This window comes from Convolutriloba macropyga, chromosome 12 (assembly GCF_964194025.1).
Source record: "Convolutriloba macropyga chromosome 12, txConMacr16.3, whole genome shotgun sequence".
In the NCBI taxonomy this organism is placed as follows: domain Eukaryota; kingdom Metazoa; phylum Xenacoelomorpha; order Acoela; family Convolutidae; genus Convolutriloba; species Convolutriloba macropyga.
Genome location: NC_134479.1, coordinates 3368058 through 3386795, shown reverse-complemented (window position 1 = coordinate 3386795; position 18738 = coordinate 3368058). Strand labels below are relative to the sequence as shown.

General features: G+C 36.7%; 2 protein-coding genes across 2 annotated transcripts in view; one reads left to right on the top strand and one right to left on the bottom strand.

Moving 5' to 3' along the window:
* Positions 1-18738, top strand: part of LOC142350752 (uncharacterized) — a 275857-nt gene that overhangs the window by 76006 nt on the left and 181113 nt on the right. The window lies entirely within an intron of this gene.
* Positions 134-18276, bottom strand: LOC142350810 (E3 ubiquitin-protein ligase Itchy-like). Its single transcript, XM_075402767.1, has 3 exons — positions 16264-18276; positions 5818-5971; positions 134-3281 (listed from the first exon to the last, which is right to left on the bottom strand). Exons 1-3 carry the CDS (start codon positions 18248-18250, stop codon positions 3002-3004), a joined length of 2421 nt encoding a protein of 806 aa, XP_075258882.1. The 5' UTR covers positions 18251-18276; the 3' UTR covers positions 134-3001.

Genomic DNA, 18738 nt, shown 5'->3' with positions numbered 1-18738 from the left:
CTGCGTAGATATGGGAATAGACGGATATCCATGCAGAGAGCAGAAGTTGAGGGGGTGGGGGTGGGGGGAGGTGGGTTGAAGGCATGAACAAGAACTGGATGGGTCTTATCAATGGAAGGTTCTGTCACAAAAATAAAAAGATAACTCGTCAAATTATTCAGCCAAAAATAATATCCCATTTATTATTTACAAATTACAGCATTCGTAACAAATTTCGAAGCACACAATATTGCTGTTAACACAATTTTTTTCATATATTCACATTTTCTCATTTTTTATGTTTCGAAATTCGGGTGAAATTAGTGGTTCAACTAAAACTAATATTTAGAATACATTAATGTTACTCCGATGAGAACAGTTCAAAGTTAAAGCAGCAGCTATAAAAAACGAGGTGGGCGGCCGGGGGGGGGGGGAGGGGGGTAAAGAGGCTGAATTATAATTTCAGCTTTATGGCGACCTTTTTGAACCGGATGCACTAATCCTCATTTTAATTATAGACCGTAGCATAGTTGAAACGCTAGTGAACGTTTCAAAGGTCTAAGTCTAAGATAAAATAAAGCTCTAACATGCAGTTATAGGCATATTAATTACAGTTGACGTACATGCCTATAGTTATTCGAACCTTCGCTTGCGTTTCACCTTTATGAAACTCCAGAGTGACAGACAGAGTACATTGTTATTGTTAAAATTGCAACCTATGAATTGTCTGAACTTTCAGAAAATGCCAGACATTCAAATTAGCAGCATGAAAGTGCTCATTTCGTCTTAGATCACGTTTTTCATGAGGCTGATTTTTTCAATGATTTTTAGCATTTTCAAATTTGAACTTTGACCTTGAAACGTTTGAACATTGTCGGATGCTTTTGAAACGTTTGCTTCTGTGGCAACTTTATTGGACAGACTGAAGTTGAACAAACTAAAGCTACCAATCAAAAACCCCAGTCGTGTTTTTCATTTGCATCAATAAAATCTGCATCTATAAATGTTACTATTACTTCAGCCATCTAGTTTTTTATTTGACCTTTGACCTTCAAGCTCTACCAATAGTTCCATAAAATCGAAATAATCTAACATTCGTGAACTTCAAAAACAAGTTATGTAACTCAGCATCAATTTGTTTGTTTTTATAGCGTGTCCCATAAGTTGAAATAAGCGAACGTTTCAAAATCCACATGTTGGAGTTCAGAGGTCAAAGTTCAAATTTAAAACATGTAGAACAAATTGATGACTGAAAACTTAATGGAGAAAACGTTGACATTCAAATGAGCACATCGATGCTCAATTGTACGTTTTTCGAACGTTCGCTTATTTCAACTTTATGGGGACAGACTATATTGTCAACACTTTTTTCATTAACTTCATTTCACCTATTTTTTAATTGAACTTTGACCTTCGAACTCTGTCCATTGATTTTTGCAACGTTTAAGCTTAATGGGAGTGACACTCAATAGAAGTCTACAAAGTTCCCTTTTAATGCAATTTCATGTTTTTATCTGCGCGTGTTTCTTGAATTGACCTTGAAGTAGTAATGAATCGTCTGTCTAGTCGCTCCTCCAGTGAGGTTGCAACGCTTGTGATCGTTTTATTTCAACGGTAAATGCCAAAGTTCAAATTTAAGCATGAAGATATCGCAGCTTTACGATGTTCATTTGATGCTTATAAGAGTCAGTCCAATTCAAGGTCAAAGTTCAAATTTGAATAATACAGAAATGGTAGAAATTTTGCTAATGTGCAAAAAGCATGCAAATTGAATGAGAGTTAATGAAACGTATTAAGTTGAAACAGACTTACACATTCAGAAAAAATTTCATTTGTGAATGGTTCTTTCCGATTCAACGAATGAGAGCTTTTCTTTCCGACTAGAGATTCAAAAAACTGTTGCTGCCTTCATATTTATTTCGGAACTTTTCAACGATTGCCCCCCTTGCAAGGGGGGGGCTATTCTTGAATAGAATTTAAGCGCGCGATTTACTAACCAAACGCTGAAAAGAATTAACGGATATTAATTAAGTAATTAAGTAACTTTTCTGCTAAAAGATTGAATTATGAGCCGGAACTATTTGAAGCAATGAGACAGCATCCGATTCAAACTGGGTGTACACTTGCTTGGAATAAAATTATTTCGAACAACTAATAGAGATGGGTGGTTATAACGAGTTAAAAGGGAGCAGATAAAGTTGAAGAACAAATCAAGTGATGTGTTCTCAAATTGAATAAACGGGAAAGTGAAGAAAAGGGAGGAAGAAGGCTGTGAAATTTTACGGACAGCTTTTCTTTCAAACTATCATCACAAACTAACTACAATTCTCAATTCTGAATTTGAGCAACCACATACTACCAATAAATGTATGTTGGTGTGGCTCCGATCTTCTCCGAACAACCCCCCTCGCCGCAATCTTATCAAATTTTCTGGAGGTTAACGCAATACTAAATAAGAAATCAACTTTTATGAAAGGATCACGTATATCATTTCAATCATGCTGAAAATTTCTTACTTTAGTTCTTAAATAATTTGGTATGATATCAATCTGTATGTGATTCATATCAATCATTCGGGCTGCTATTTTTTGACCGAAGAATTTACTTTTTCCCATCTGTTACTAATTTCGCATTACTTTTGTCGCTAAATGCATCAGAACAATTTTGTCAGCACTTTGTGTATGTAAATTAGACTGCTGATTTGCGATATTTCAGGTTAGTTATTTACGGCCAGATAGTACAGCCATTATTAATAACTTTTAATCTAATTTATGGCGAGAAGCAGTAGCCTACTGAGCTTAATTTACACGCGCACGTAATTTTGGCTTTCGATTTAACAGTGGATCCATTTGGACAATTGAATTATTCATCAGACCATCTTCTTAGACAGTTCTGATGGCAATACTCGTATATTGACGGATATAAAAATGACGTACGTCTGTAAATGAAGGGAAGGGTTTTAGAACATTTAGAATATAATGGAGGGTGGTAAAAATTGTTTGTTTGTTTGTCTATTCGCAGCCTACTCTTGTCCAAATCCCTCCGTCTCCTCCATTGCGAAGAGAAGTTTCTCTTTCAACTGTTCGTAGCTCTTGTATGGAGGCAGATCGAGTCTGTTGAAACACGTGTGAGACCTGGGCAGCCAATTCTCTTTCATTGTCTTCTCAATACAGAACTTCTGCAATCCATTCGACCCCAACAGCTCTGCGAATCCCCCCATTGGCACCCTGCATGTTCCAGTCACAAACTGCAGCAGTCGGATCCTCTGTTCGTGGTCTATCTCGCGAACAAATTGCCAGAACCTACATTGCATAATATCACCAATAGTTACCGTTACCACTAATAAATAATGATCAACGCACACAAAATTGTCTTAGTTCAACGCACAAACATGGTCATTAATACTTAAGAAATTAGTTTCTTGAATCGCCCAACACCAGTTTCTCCAGGTTGAGTATAATAACAGGCTGATTTTGATAGGAAAAAAGTAAAAATAAATTTTCAACTTTAACTTCATAAGTGATTTTCACATTTATTTTCACTTATTTGTATAATTGAAGCTTACAATGTTTAAAATCAAAATATCATGATTTAGAATGTGCCCTAAATTTGAATGAAAATAATTTTAAAAAGTGAAATTTATGAAATTTTTAGTTAAAATAATGACATTTTCAGGGAAAAATTCTTTTTTTATTTTTTATTACAGAAATATTTTTTATTACAGAAAATCATGATTTTAGACGTTTTTTTGTTTTGTCGCGCGATTCCTATATTTACAATTACTAGAATGAATAGATCAAATGACGAAACCTATTCTGGCTTGGCTTCTCCATACATAGCTCACAGTCGCTTTTACTTTAGGCAAAAACAGCCGGAAACAACTTGATTCGGAATGAGTGCAATTCAGATCACGCAAAATGCTGAAATCAAGCGTGAAAAATTCACTAGAACGAGAAGAATGTTCTAGAGCAAAAGAACAAAAACAGTCAGGTAAAAATTTTGCATAAAAAGATACACGTAAACAATAAATGTAAACTTCGTTCAAGAGCTGTTTCAGATTGCAGGCAGATTGCCAGAAAAAAATCCGGAACATCTTTGTAGACCTGACGTCTCAAAAAGATAGTAGTGGAAACACAAAAAGAAATTTTTTAAATGCTGCCATGTTATATTTTGATTAAGAATCTGTTTATATTAAATAACCTTCATATCTCAAATAACCTTCAATTAGAGTGACACACGCTCACTAGACCATCTCTTTGAATTAAAATAAAGAAAAGTCAATTTCAGAGCGAGGAAGTCATTTTTGAGAGGGAGGTAAGTAACGTGCGACCATATACTTAATCAAACGAATAAAATAGACCCTCGCTCCAATAAGAGAAAAATGACGTCACTCATTCAATTGAATTGAAATTGCATGAACGAGTGAACAAACATAACCGACTAACGTCGGGTGAATTGCTCTCAAATGACCGGCAAGCGGTTGGCTTCGTCAGTAGCAGCTAGGCACGTTTTAGTGAGGCTAGCTCGAGCTCAATTGAAGGGGTAAAAGTGAGCGCAGCGGGGCGGTGGGGGTGTGCACCGGGGGCGGATGGGTTGGCAACAGCACGGGGGGTCACTCTCTAAGAACCGCTTTCGCACCATAAGTATAAGTCTCCAAAGTCTGTGAATCGCATACTTGAAGACTAGTGAGCTGAAAGGCTCTAAGAGCACTTAATGCCCACTGGGCGCTACCTGTTTATCCCGTTTTTGAGGACGAAAAATCGGATCTTTTCAGTTTGTGCCCCCCCCCCCCCAGTACGTTATGCTCCCCCAGTTACAGAGCACGTGCCATTACATAGTAAATCATTATGTAAAAATATGGCACGTGCGTCCGGGGGGCGCAAATAATAAGCGCCCACTAAGCTGGGGGGGCACAAATGGAAAAGATCCGAAAAGTCAAATGCGTCAGACGAAAAATTGGGCAAGCGAAAAATCGCATAAAAAGACCGACTGGACTAATAAAATTGCTGCAAACGTTTGAGAGCAATTAAAAAGCAGACTCGCTATTGGGAAATCATATGGTCGAAACAAAGGTCGTGACGACTCAATAAAAAAACATAGACGGACAATTCTTGGCACAATTCAAAGAATTTTACTAACAAAAGACTAACAAAATACTAATTATAAAATGCATAATAAATGGATTGGGGAAAGCCACTTAGAAAACAATCTGAACAAAAAATTGAAAAAAAAAATCAAAAATTCAAATTGCCACATGTGAACAAAAAACCACAACCGAGAAAGCAACTTTTGGTTCAAACACTCTTTTCTCACTCTTTTTTGAAATTGGATCTCGCTTTTTAGCTCCACTTCTTATTTCGGCGTGACCCAATTTGACTTCAATAATCATGAAAAAGTGCAAATAAATCTTAAAAGAAAAGACAGCGCGCCCCAATATAATTCTTTTTATTGTAAAAACCCAGAGAAGGCCAATAATAGCCCCAGCTATCGCGTTGCGGCTATTACAAAGACAGCGCCCCAATAAAATCCAAATACTTAGATAGCACTAGTACAATCCAAATTCTGTATATTGTAGAAGAAATAACGATGAGACCAATACCAACCTCGCCATTGCGTCACGGTATTAATAAGAGAAGATATATTTAACTAGGACATCGCAAAAACGTACCTCAGGTTATTCAACAATTTCAAAATTAATGCTGCTTCAGAATTATAGTTTGTGAGTGTAACTTGCGCGCTTATTTTAATTAACATGCTTTACGTTTTTTTTTTAAAAAAAAAAGGGGGGTTAAAAAGGTGGATGTGTGAGGGGATGGAGTATGTTTGAGTGTTAGTAACCATTGTATCTGTTTGGTGGTCTTGTTGTAGTTTCGATATGTCGTGTTTGCCTCCCAGTCATCAACATCAATCTCTTGTATTCCACACAGCATCACTTCAATCTCCTTCTCGTCAAAGTACTGCAGCCAACTAGCAGGCACTATCTCGTTGAACCCTAACACACACCAACTTAGTAGGGTTTTACAAACTGCTTTGTTTACTTTTTCCAAGCTAGATTATAGTCCTCCATTATTGATATTTTACACCTTCATAATGGTATACATTAATTGTAACAGATAGTTCCATTTCTGAAGAAAACAATTACCAGTGCAAAAGCAAGCATTAGTAGTAGTATATAATAAGCAAAGCTTGAGGGAAGGACGTACCCATGTTCAGTTATCGAAACCTCGATTAGATTAAATGAACCAAAACTTTCGAAGAATAAAAATGCTGTACAACTACAATCTTCGAGTATATGAAAAGTTTGGAACTATCCTCAATAAAGCAACTTTTCAAAGGATTTACTAGAATTTCTTCTTCAAACATTACTGCAAACAATATAAAACTTAACTGAAGAACTGCAAGAAGGGTGAAAACCGTTGATAATCTCAAAATCCTGCGTTATTATTATTATTATTATTATTATTATTATTATTATTATTAATATTATTATTATTATTATTATTATGTATAAAATTACGGATAGCTTATTCTCATCAATTTTCCAAAGACGTACCTAAAGAAACAGAGCGAAAGCAATTGAGCTGTCAACTTATCTTAAACATAACCGACTAAACGTCGGAAGAATTGCTCTTGAACGACTAGTGGGAGCTCTAATCAATTGCAGCCTGCTTCAGTCGGGGGGGGGGGGGATGGGTAGCCTAAATGGGACTAAGAAGTTCTATAATGGGCTTCAAATAACCATATAAGAGGTTAACATATACCACTATTAAGATTTAAAGTAAAAAAATGACACCAGTTTCGACGCATTTTTTTTTGACTTTTAGTATTAAATTGCCGCCAATTGAGTTCAGCTGCTTGAAATTGTGATTGAGAGAGAATTTTAGATCACGCGAAATGCAAAAAGTCAAGGGCGTAAAAGTCACTCGAAAAGTCAAAACCGTCAAGCGAAAATTTTGCATAAAAAAAGACACACACGTTTACAATAATTGCTATGAACTGCGTTCAAGAGCAATTAATTACCCTAGGGGAAGAACATCCAGTTGTGATAATTGATTTTTCACTCTAATGAATTTTTGTTATAGCCAATCTCAACTACTCATACAAAATCTGATTCGCGCATAATTTTCGCAATTATAATTTCTATTCGACCATTTATGTAAAGCGAAAACTTTTTAAATTTTCATTCAAATTCACTCAATTTACGTAAATTTGATAATTTACACCAAAAATATCCAATTCTTGCCAAAAGCAACCTTTTTGTGCTAAAATAACCAATTCCTCCCCAAAAATACCCCAAACTCTAGCCCATGAATCTCCAATTCTTCCAAAATGTACCAAAACAATACTAAGTTTTTTCCCAAAAACACCCAATTCTGACCAAAAATACCCAATTCTAGTTCAAAATTCCCATTTCTGAACAAAAAATATCCATTTTGCGCTGAAAACACCCAATTCTTGTCAAAAAATACCCTATTCTTGCCCACAAAGACCAAATGCTGACCAAAAATACCCAATTCTTGCCAAAAAACCGAGTTCTTGCCAGGGAATACCCACCCATTTCATATAAAAAAACCAATTAATTGTCAAAAAATAACGAACGTGAGCTAAAAATAACCAGATAGGCCGCCATTTTTGAAAAACTATCTAAACTACTCCCACAATTTCGTAGTTTGCAACCTTAAACTTTTAGAGATCATTTTTATAACAATGAAATCTTTCACGTGATCCTATTAATTGCTTCGAAGGACAAAATCTCTATTTTGGAAAGTCTGAATCGTATTTAATAACAAACCTGCTGAGTTATTTTTTTACGATAAGAAATTTTTTCACGAGGTTAAATAATTAGTCACAGAACTGACACAAATACGACGTGTGATCTTCACAATTACGCCAAACGCCACAATTACGTTATATTAACGACACAATTCAGCATAATCGCATCATAATCACATCACAATTACATCAGAGTAACAAGACAATTACGGCAGCATCCTCACAAATACGCCGTAATATCACAGGTAAATCATAAGGTCGTAATTATTACGTCATTCTATCGTCACAATTAGATCATTCTGTCGTCACAATAACGTCATAGTATCGTTGTCCTTACTACGTCATACTGTCATCACAACTAAGTCAAAACCAATTAGATTGTTTTCATTTCCTTTTTCGAATTTACCAGTTCGAGTGCAGTTGAGAACAAAATTTTTATTCTATCGAAACTTTCATTTTTGCAGTTTATATTTTACTCTTCCTTTCTCGCTTCTAATTTTACAATTTATTCTATTTTAGACAAGATGCCTCAAAGGTCGGACCAAGAAAAACTTTGCAAATCTTGCAACAAGCTCATTTTGAAATCGAACATGAGCTTACCGAAAAAAGTTGCCAACACTGCTGCCAGTCACTTCGCGATGAAGAAAAACTGCAGCCTACCATCGCTTCAACACATGCACCAACTGATTCTTAAAAAATTTTCACGCAGCAGCTGCAATTCATCTTTCTCTACATATCAACTTATTCATCACAAACCAAACAACCGCTAGCATTCAGTTCCAGTTCCCTACGAAGACGTTGACTCATCTACCCATGGAGACTAAAATGCTATTTCACAGTGAACTCAAAACATTCAAACACTTTTTTGCGAGACTCGGTGCTTAAATTGTTCGGAAAAAGTTTGCAATTTTAATTATTCTAACTCAACCATCAAACAGTGGAAAAAATTGGATTCTGTTCACCACAATTTACCAAGTTCAACTAAACTTAATATTTCATTTGGTTTCGTAATTCATAAATCCATAGTTTGCAGAACTCTGAAACATTTTGGTACTATTACACAGATAAGCCAGTATTTTTAAACCCTGTTCTTCTTGGCGATGACACGGATCTCTCTCTCTCTCTCTAATCAAATCAAAGCTCGGAGAAGACCTTCTACCGAATGTTATCAATTAGCGTCCAGAGAGGGAAAGGAAGCCTAATTGTGTTACCGCCGTTACTGCTTTGTCTTCCCTCTCAGCGATGTTCCTCTACAATGTATCACTCAAAAATGCCGGCAACTTTGCTCAAAAACGGGTACCTTTAATGTTTTGTATCTGAATGCGAATGAAAACCCTAAGAGCAAAACCTGGGCATGTAACGCGAATTGTCTTACGAAGTGCATGGAAACGTTGAACTATAGAAAAATACAATAAAATATTTCACCCAGCAAGAAGAAGCGATGACGGAAGCTTTCCAGGAGTACATGAAGATGATGCTCCTGTTCTTGTGTGCCGACTGAAATATTCAAGTCTACACCATCTTCTTTGACGATCAGTACGAAACCTACGCTGATCTTACATGTCGTTCCTGGTTAAAGCGAGTACAGCCAATATCTTCATAAAGGAGGAGATTTTAAAAAGATATCTGTCGGACAGCTGACATCAACAAGTTCCTCAAAACGTTCCGATGTTATGTGTAATTACTTTTTTGATAGATCTAGCAATTTGTTGGTCAGTAAGAAGAATTGCTCCAAAAACACAACAGGAGTATCGATATGGAGCTTATCAGCTATCAAACAATTTTTGGTCGACTGAGGACGTTAATATTGTTTTTCCAGCGGAACTGAAATTTTTTGTGTTTGTGTTCGCTTTTGAATCAATAACAGTTCCTGGCATCATTCGCAACACCACGGAGTTGAATTCATGGATCGGAAAACATGTTCCAATTATTGTCAGGATACCTTTCAGCGTACTAGACCACACAATTTTCCTCCACAACCCAGTTGGGAAAATGAACAAAAAGTAATGGCTGGCTCAACAAATTTCAAGAGCAAGAAACTGCGGGAGTCGTCAAAGATGAAGCGGAAACTGTTAAGATGACGATGATTCCAATTATATTAGATTCCCATGCAAGCTCCGAGTTTTATCAAAGTTGAGCTAAGAGAGAAGGACTTAAGTACAATCCCTGTCTTCGGTTTCAACAGCTCTTGATATGAACTAAACTTAGTTTAAGAATATCTATTGCTGCATTTACTGTCCGAGAGAGATGTTTATGAAGTGATTCGAGCCGTTAATAAGTATGTTGGAATGAATTTTCTCGGTTTGCAGTTCCGTAAAATTTTGAATTTCTTGGACGGAACAACTTTGGATAACTTCTCAAGTTAATGGAGCCATTGAGAAGGGTTTCCTCAATTATGAAAGGTTTGACTTTGGTGACAAATTGGAAAAAACACATCCCCCACAATTGATAGCTTCTTGCACCAGTTGAAAAATCATAACGTCTTGTCAGTTGAATATGCAAAAATCAAGGATTACAGAAAGAATTGCAGATTTTAAAAAAGATGAAATTGAAAATGTGGAAGAAAACTAGAGTGAACTGCGTTACATCTAGAAAAGAGAATATGAGCCCTGTTCCAGACTTCCTCGAGTGGTACAACAAAGACGTCGTGCCTATTCTTGAAGCCATGGCAGATGCTTGAATTCTACATCAAAACAAATTGATATGTTGAGACTGGGCTACACTCTTCACAGCCTGATTTCTCCTTTCACCGACAGACGCAACTTTGTTCCATTCTGAGAATAGACTACGACAACTATATCAGAAAAGAGCTCACTGGAGTACACTGGAACATCTTGACGCGATATGCAAAGGTTAGCGAAACCAAGATTAGAGCCCAAAAATAAGTAAAAGTCAACCGTGGGCTTTGATGAGAGTCGGCTCTACCCATTTTCAATGAAAAAGGAAAAACCAACGGGACAAATGAATTGAGAGTTCAACAAGGACAGAATCTCCGTCCAAAATGGAAAAGCATAAATTTTCTGAACAACAGGTAATGGATTACTTGCAAAGCATGCGTGCATAAGGTACATTCCAGACGAAGCTGTCACCCAAAAAAAAGATGGGTAAATTGGTCGATGCTTTCTGATCCATTGCAACACAGTTTGAGGCAATGGGGTGTTACTTTCACTTTTGTCCCTGTTAGGAAGAGGAACAGCTGTTATTTGAAGGTATAGAAACTGGTTGAAGAGAAGGGAACACAATATTGATCGAAAAGAGTATATCCAGGGATTAGACTAGTCTTGTTAAAATTTGGGAGTCTCAGTGGAAAAATTTGAAGATCGAAGACATATGGAGTGAAAGATTTTCTCAACTTAAACTCTGAATTTCAGCCACCCCTTTCAAAAGCGCTCTCATAGATTGAACAAGCTTTGTTCGGAGTGGCGCATTGCGGCCTTAAAGTCCCTGCACACTTGCAACCTTTTATTTGAAGAACTCCGTCCCATATTTAAGAAATACGCAGTTGGAGAAGATGACATTGGAGAGCATATGATAGACTGTACAGAGCGATACAAAATGTTATCGAAACCACAAAAAATTACTATGCTTCACCTCAATTACAACTTCTTATCCTCTTCATGCAATCGTTACATGAGATGATTGAATGGGTCATGGATAGTTTGTATATGGCAATGATTGTAGAGAATATTGAAGAGATATGCGCTCCTTGTATTGAATGAAACAAAGTGACTGTACAGAGACTCTTGAAACCAATTCAACGAGCAACTCCTTTTCGCGAGTCTTTGCATGCTACTTTGACAAGAGAACACCTGGATTTTTCAAGGAAGAATTTTGATGTTCGGAGATGACTGCATTGTGTGCAAAAACTTACTGCTGTTAAGATGAGCTTACAGATCATGTAAAAACATCCAGTAGACTTAACAAAAACAATATTGAAGAACCTTCTAACGAAGTACAGCGAAGAACCGTCTGATGAGGAGAGAGAATCGTGGCTTCACAGTTGCAGACAGAACAAGTAGGACAAGCTTAGATCTTGTTTCTTATTTCCATCTATATCAAGTGTTTTAAATTCACTGTTCACCTCAGAAAGTTTTGTATATAAAATAATTGAATTGAGATAATTACAAACATTTTCCAATCAAATTTACAAAATCTTAACGGCAAATTTTTGAAACAAGTTTAGTTCAAATTTTACTATTACTTATTCATTAAGGTTAATTAAGAGATTTTCAAAACTTACAGAACAGCAAAAAAATTCAAAAGAAGAAAAACATTCGAATACTTAGAGGAAACTTCAGAAAACAAGACATGAGCAAAAAATACCAATCATAATTCCCACAATTCTGGTTCTTGAAGCTTCTCCTGTATTAAGAACACAAAAACTGATTTTGTCTTGATGTCATTTTGTCTTGATGTCAAATTTTTCTAACAATTCTCCCATAGAATTACCGTTAAAGTCTTCCACATTTATTCGCATGCAAAATCCGGTGAGCCCTGTTCAGTAGACGGATCAGTGGTGGCTATACAAGAAGTGTTTCGTAATTATCTTGGGCGAATATCTTCAGGAAAGGAACCTAGATAACATTAGGTGTGGGGACCTGCTGACAACTTGTAAGAGCACCTGCAGATCTATTTTTGGCACCTGCTCCTCTGACAATTGCAATTTAACTTATACGTTCACCACTTACAAATAATTTGGTGTTTGTCAAATTAATAGCTAAATTGAGCTCCAACCGAATCCGTGCTGCAACTACATCGGAGAATGCATTTCGACATTAGCCTCCTGTGTTGAAGTACGATTTTAAAAAAGTAAACTGGGTTTTGAAAATCTTGTAGTCAATGTTAGGAACGTCATCATCGAACTTGAGCGCTTCCATTGTTTTAGCACAGGCTCTTACATAGTTTTCTGTCTCTCAGTTAACAATAGTTTGACCCCCACGAACAAAATTAACTTGTCGAAGACCAAATTTTTGAAAATGGAACGGATTCCAGTATGTTCCACTGAACTCAATGTTAAGATTCATAGCAATGTCAATCATTCGAAATGATTTATTTGAAAACGTGTTCTTGTATGAACTGATTTTGTCCAGCGGGAAATACTGATCCAATTATCGGAGACAACATCTGCATTTGGTCTTTTTGTAAAGCCCTTTGGCTAAATCTTGTATCGATATCCTCGGCATTGCGATATGCGCTCATTCGTTCCCTTTGTCCCTCAAAAAAACAACAGACAGAAGCTTGATCTATATAAAGAGAACGGGAGACTTGTTCATTGTTGAGAAACAACTCACAATTCGAGTCAAGCCAGTAGTCTGTTTTAATTGTTACTCTAGTACAATCCAAGTCAAGTGATAGCTCTGTTCTTACCGGTCCCTATTGTTCGATATGCCAATGCCTTTTGTCAGGAATACAATCTAAATCTGCATGAACTGTTGAAAAATGTTGCAGCACAGGAAAAAAATGAATAATTCCATTTTTCGAGATCACTTAAGTTCAACTGAGACAAAACACAAAATTAATCGAAAAGTTTTTCAAAACAAACCCATTCCAAGTTTAGATATCACAAATAATCAGCGCGACCTGTTACATAACCCAAGAAAAATTCAATTTTGAATTACAGTATGGTATCATGTAACAGTATCCGGGGCCGATATTTAGAATTGTTTTTAGATATCCCATGGCCTCAGGAAATGTGGCACGTAATCGACACCTTTTTAAAACTTTGAATCACCAGCTCCTATGAGTCCACCAAACAGAGACAGACAAAAAATAGTTCTTCCTTTTCATCACATACAACTTAAAAAGATCTCCACGAAATTGATGCACTTTGGGATTTTCTTCGGTTTTCGACTTCGTTCAGCACTGAAATAATTTCATTGCTCATTCTGTGTAGCTTCTGCAAATGCTCAATTTTTACCGAAAGAAATAATTTCGTTCTAAAATGTCTTTCACGGTTCTTTGTTTAAAGAGCTTGATTCCAAAATAACACTGGTTTGATTTGTCATAGAAAAATGTGCTGGTCACACTTTTCTTCAAGCAGTCTGAACTTCAAGAGCACACCGAATTTTGCTGTACATCAGTGGGTTAAAACAAAACTTTCTCAACCACCAGCTTTGCATTGGCCACAGTGGGTTCAAACAAGTGCTTCTTTCGACATCTTAGTCATTTTTCAATCACAAGATTCACTTCGCAGACTGATAGCATCAAAAACTTTTGCAAAACAAACTCACTTTCGTAAATTTTGCAGACTTCATGTGGTTCCAATTCGAGTTTGTTAAATGTTTTTCTGGATTGCTGATTCAAAAATTCTGGTTGCTGTTTTCTTGGAAGGACCCCTGTTGTTCTCTCCCTCGTGCTCCTCATTTAGTATTGTCTATTTTATCATTGATATCTAACAACAAAAATATGCGACAACGGAATATGTGGTTTTCCTTTACAATTTCGTTTTCGGAAGGTAAACTCGCATGGTTTTTTATTGTTAGCTGAGACTGAACTTTGATCCATCTTCAACCCAGAAGGTTGAAGGTAGTAAAAGACGAGATTAGGAAGAAAAAATTGGAAAACTTGGATAAATAAGGGTCTCTGAAGATAAAGAACAAATGACTAAAAACAATTAAGAAATGAGCTATCTTTAAGGGAGAAATCAGCAAGGAACACAATCGAGTTAGATGTCCTGCTCTTAAGTCTCTATTGGGGAGCAACAGTAGTTCAAGGAAGGGATTGCCTTTTGAATTTTCAACTCTCACAATTGTCATTTAATTTTTCAGGGAAAAACAAGGTCTTCTAAATTGGACAGATCGAAGACTTCTGATTTATTAAGAAAATGTATCCGCATGTTTCGAGAATATCTTTTCTACCCTCCAAAAACCGCATAATTTACGTCACCGGAGTACGGGAACAGAAAACCTTTGTTGTCGTTCAATGGGTGAAACCCTTGTTGTTTTTGAACGCTTTCAATGGGTTGAAAATAAGTTAGGAGAGAAAGTAGTGAATTGGTTGATTTTTTCCGCTAAAGAGGTTATGATGTCTAGCCACCTATCATATTTTCCACAAATCATCTGGAAGTTTCAAGCTAGTAGTTTCTTCTAATTGTTTCTCTAGTGTAATCCACATCAAGGGATAGCTCGATACTGTTATCGCCCCCCGATTGTTTTATAAGACAATGCTTATAATCTTGAATCTGCATGAATTTTCAAGAGAAGATGGTGAAGGAGGTAAAGGAAAAATCTGAGTTTTTCATTTTGAGACCACATACGTTTGACTGAGACAAAACACAAAATCAATCGAAAAAGTTTCTCAAACTTTACATAAACCAAGACTAGATCTCACACATTATGATAAGTTGAAAATATGAGAACTGTGCTTTTTGAAAAATTAAAAACTTTTGAAAAGTTTTTTTTCTAAATCTGGAACAAGAAAACTTAAAAATGTGACGCTTCAGAAGCTTATGTAAAAAACGACATTTTGAATCAAAAATTATGTGAGAGACGATGTATTTTTCAAAACTGTTGAGCAAATTTTGCTAAAAAATTTTCCAAAACTGATAAAAGGAAAAATCGAAATTGAACATTTATCAACATAAGCATTTTTGTTACAAGGCTCATGTACAATTTCTAAACCAAAAACAATTATTGAAAAACTAAATTTTTTATCAAAACAAACTTCTGAAAGAAATAGGTTAAAAAACAAAAATCCCTTTGAAAACCGATTGTTTTTTAAAAAATGGCCAATTAAAAAATTAAAATTCTTTGAAATGCATTTTCTGCTAAAAAGCTTGTAAAAAGCGACCTTTGAATCAAAAAACAATTTAGTAAAAATGACTTTCGAAAATTTACTTTTAAAAAATTGCTACAAAAACTTAAACCGACAAATGGAAAAATAGAAAAACATAAAATATCGATATGTACATTTTTTGTTATAGACCTTATGTAACAAACATTTTTGAATCAAAAATTGTTTAAATGAAACTACATTTTTATAAAAAAAAATTAATCAAAAAATTTCAAAACTGAAGTTTTGAATTTTTTAACTGAAAATTTTCAGAAACTGACGAACGGAAAAACAAAATTTTCAAAATATTCATTTTTTGTTAAAAAGCTTAGGTAAAAAACATTTTTGAATCACATTTCTTTTGGAAACAAACTAAATTTTTATTTTTAAAATTTAATTAAACAAAAAAACAGTAAAACTTAAACAAAATTTAGGTCAATTAATTTTCGAACAAGGATCTATTTTATAAAAAGTATTCTCTTTATACATAGGTACGTCCCCCCCCCCTCTTTGCTTAGCATATACTACTATTGGTTTGTTACACCCGGCAATGGAAAGAAAAATTTGGTTCAATTCCCATTCATGGGAGGAGTTCCAGTATGTGCATGCGCCTCAAATTCTACTCATTGAAATTTCATGTGCGGTTGTGATAGTATTTAGCATAAATGCACAGCATCAATTCTATCAAATCTATTACAGAAGGGAAAGTCACGCATTTGTAAGACACGAGACTAAACTAACCGTCCAAGAAGGATTTAGTCTGCTCTTCAATTCCTCTGGAGAATCTGAACTGTACTAGCAATCTAATATACTCTTCCTTGTTCGATTCAGTCACACTTATCTCACTGCCGCCTGGCTTCAAATCCACTGTTTCAATATTACCCAGCTTCTCATAACTGTCAGCAAAGACCAGATACAGATCATCCTGCTCGTCAAGGTTGGTGTCTTGAATGTATTTGATCGAACTGTAAAACTCGGGATCTGCTGATTCGAGATCTGTTAAGTTCAGAGGACGGTTCAAAAGTCGCTTGTAAAAAGGCAGAGTGAATCCACTGTCGATATACTTGGAATGGAACAGCGCCAGGGCAATTACTCTTCCGATGAACTTAAAGTACATCAAGTGGTCGGGATTGACATCCGAGGCCGGGTTGATTTGCAAAGAGTAGGAATTGTTATTCGCATATTCAAACAGACAATACATTGGATTAAGCATTTCACGTGAAAGCATGAAGAACCACTCCCTAGCAACGCCTCCATAATCGAGACCATCTTCTCCTTTGAAGTGGATAAAGAGTCTTCTTCTCAACTCGCTTGGCTGTTGTTTCATGACCTGATGAAATGAATCTTCAAACACGTTCGTGCGCGAAACTGTTATTTTGACTTGATTCGGCAACGCATGCTGATGGCAAAGATATCTGAACTGATTCATTTTGAACTTGAAATTCCTCTCGTAGCTAAAAGCACTCAATGTGCCATTGGCCATAACTGATTTACCTGTTCTGGGGTCGGTGAAGGTTGTTTTTCTGTTATTGTGATCAACAAAATATGGATAGCCTTCAGGAGAGAGCCTCATTTCCCATCCAGATGGGAGAGGTTGCTGTGGGGTAGTAACATTCCTCCTCGGGTCTTCCCACGTTGTTGTCCTGGTGTTGTGATCGACATAATATGATCTCCCATTACTGTCCGTTCTTCTTTCCCACCCCACTGGCATAGGCCCCTCCCCGTCGTCTGCTTGCTGCATTGTATACTGATTCGAATACCTGCTGTCCAGATTCGCTCGCTGTTGTTGATAGTTTCTATCTTCGTTTCCTCTCCAGCTTTGATAATTTCTCATTGATTCGGCTGTCGGTTTCTGCCAAGTGGTTGTACGAGTATTATGATCGATGTAATAAAGGCGCCCTCTTGGATCCAATTTTCTGTCCCAGCCACTGGGTAGAGGCTCCGGCCTTTCCCAAGACGTTGTTTTCGTTAAGTGGTCGACAAAATATGTTCTTCCCATATTGTCCTGTCGCGCTTCGACATGGGGAGGTAGAGGCGGTTCCGCGCTTCCAGTGGTTGGGACAGCAGCACCTCCTGTCGTTCCACTTGTTGTCGCTGTAACTGGGTTTCTGGACGGACTGTTTTGATTAGAAGTGGAAGCTGTAGCAACCGCCGTTGTCACTCCATTTTGTGGTGGTAAGTTCCAATGTGTAGTCTTTGTATTGTGGTTGACATAATATTTCCTACCCTCTGGGGTTTGTCTTACTTCCCATCCCACCGGCAGCCGCTCGGTACTCCGGCTCCGACTACCTTGAGGACTGTTCGAGCCTTGAGCAGCAACACCATTGGTTTGAGGAGCACTTAGCTGGTTATTGCTTCTCAAGAGCACTCCATCTAGTTCTGTTTCCAACTCGCCCCTTACAGAACCATTCGCAAGTTTAACATTTACTGGAACTTTCCTCAAAGTTCCATTATGTCGATCAACGATAGGCTTGACATCCAGCATGCCACTTAAAAATTTTTCATTTTTCCCTCGCCTGTATAGAGTGAATTCAATTTTTGAGGATGGAGTAAGCAGCACTGCAAAAGTCTCATCCCATTTAGGCGCCTTCGATTTTTTCGAGTATTCGCTTTTTCTGCTGTTTCCTCCATCTACAGAGAATTCGCAGAGATACTCATTTTTCATGCCATTATTTTCCGGTAATTTAGCACTTTTGATGTTTAGTTTAACTTGGAAATTATCTGTCATGGAATCTAAAACGAGATAATAAGCAAAGATCAGCAAACATACTAAAAGCTTATCGCAACACTTGGAAGATTTTGAAAAGCATCTCGTACCAGAAAATTTGTGTCTACTCTTAAAAACTCTTTGAAGAGGAAATGCACTTAAGCTGCTCAGGACAACCCAAAGGTTGAGTAGTGATCCCCTACTATGATACATCACTGCAGCGTATATAATTTTGAGGACAAGTCACAATAGCTTTTAGAGCTGCGTTGTGAGAATTAAAATTCTATAAAAACAGACATCACTACATCGTATATAATTTTAAAGAAAAGGCACTAACTATTTAGGTCTGCGTCATGAGGATTGAATTTCTATACGCTAATTTGTTATGAATCTAGTCTCCCCTCCAGCACTGCATAAACTATCAATGTCAGTGCCGGCCAAATGGAATCACGGCACCCTCTGAGGCGTATGATAGCGCTGTTCAGCAGATCAAAACTTATTCTCGAGCG

Bases quoted from the DNA above. Each gene is read 5' to 3' on its own strand.
- LOC142350810 (XM_075402767.1), bottom strand. From the start codon at position 18,250: ATGACAGATAATTTCCAAGTTAAACTAAACATCAAAAGTGCTAAATTA. The intron at 5,972-16,263 runs GTTAGTTTAGTC...GGTGTGTGTTAG, and splicing joins GACTAAATCCTTCTTGGACG to GGTTCAACGAGATAGTGCCT. The intron at 3,282-5,817 runs GTTACTAACACT...TATGCAATGTAG, and splicing joins ACCACCAAACAGATACAATG to GTTCTGGCAATTTGTTCGCG.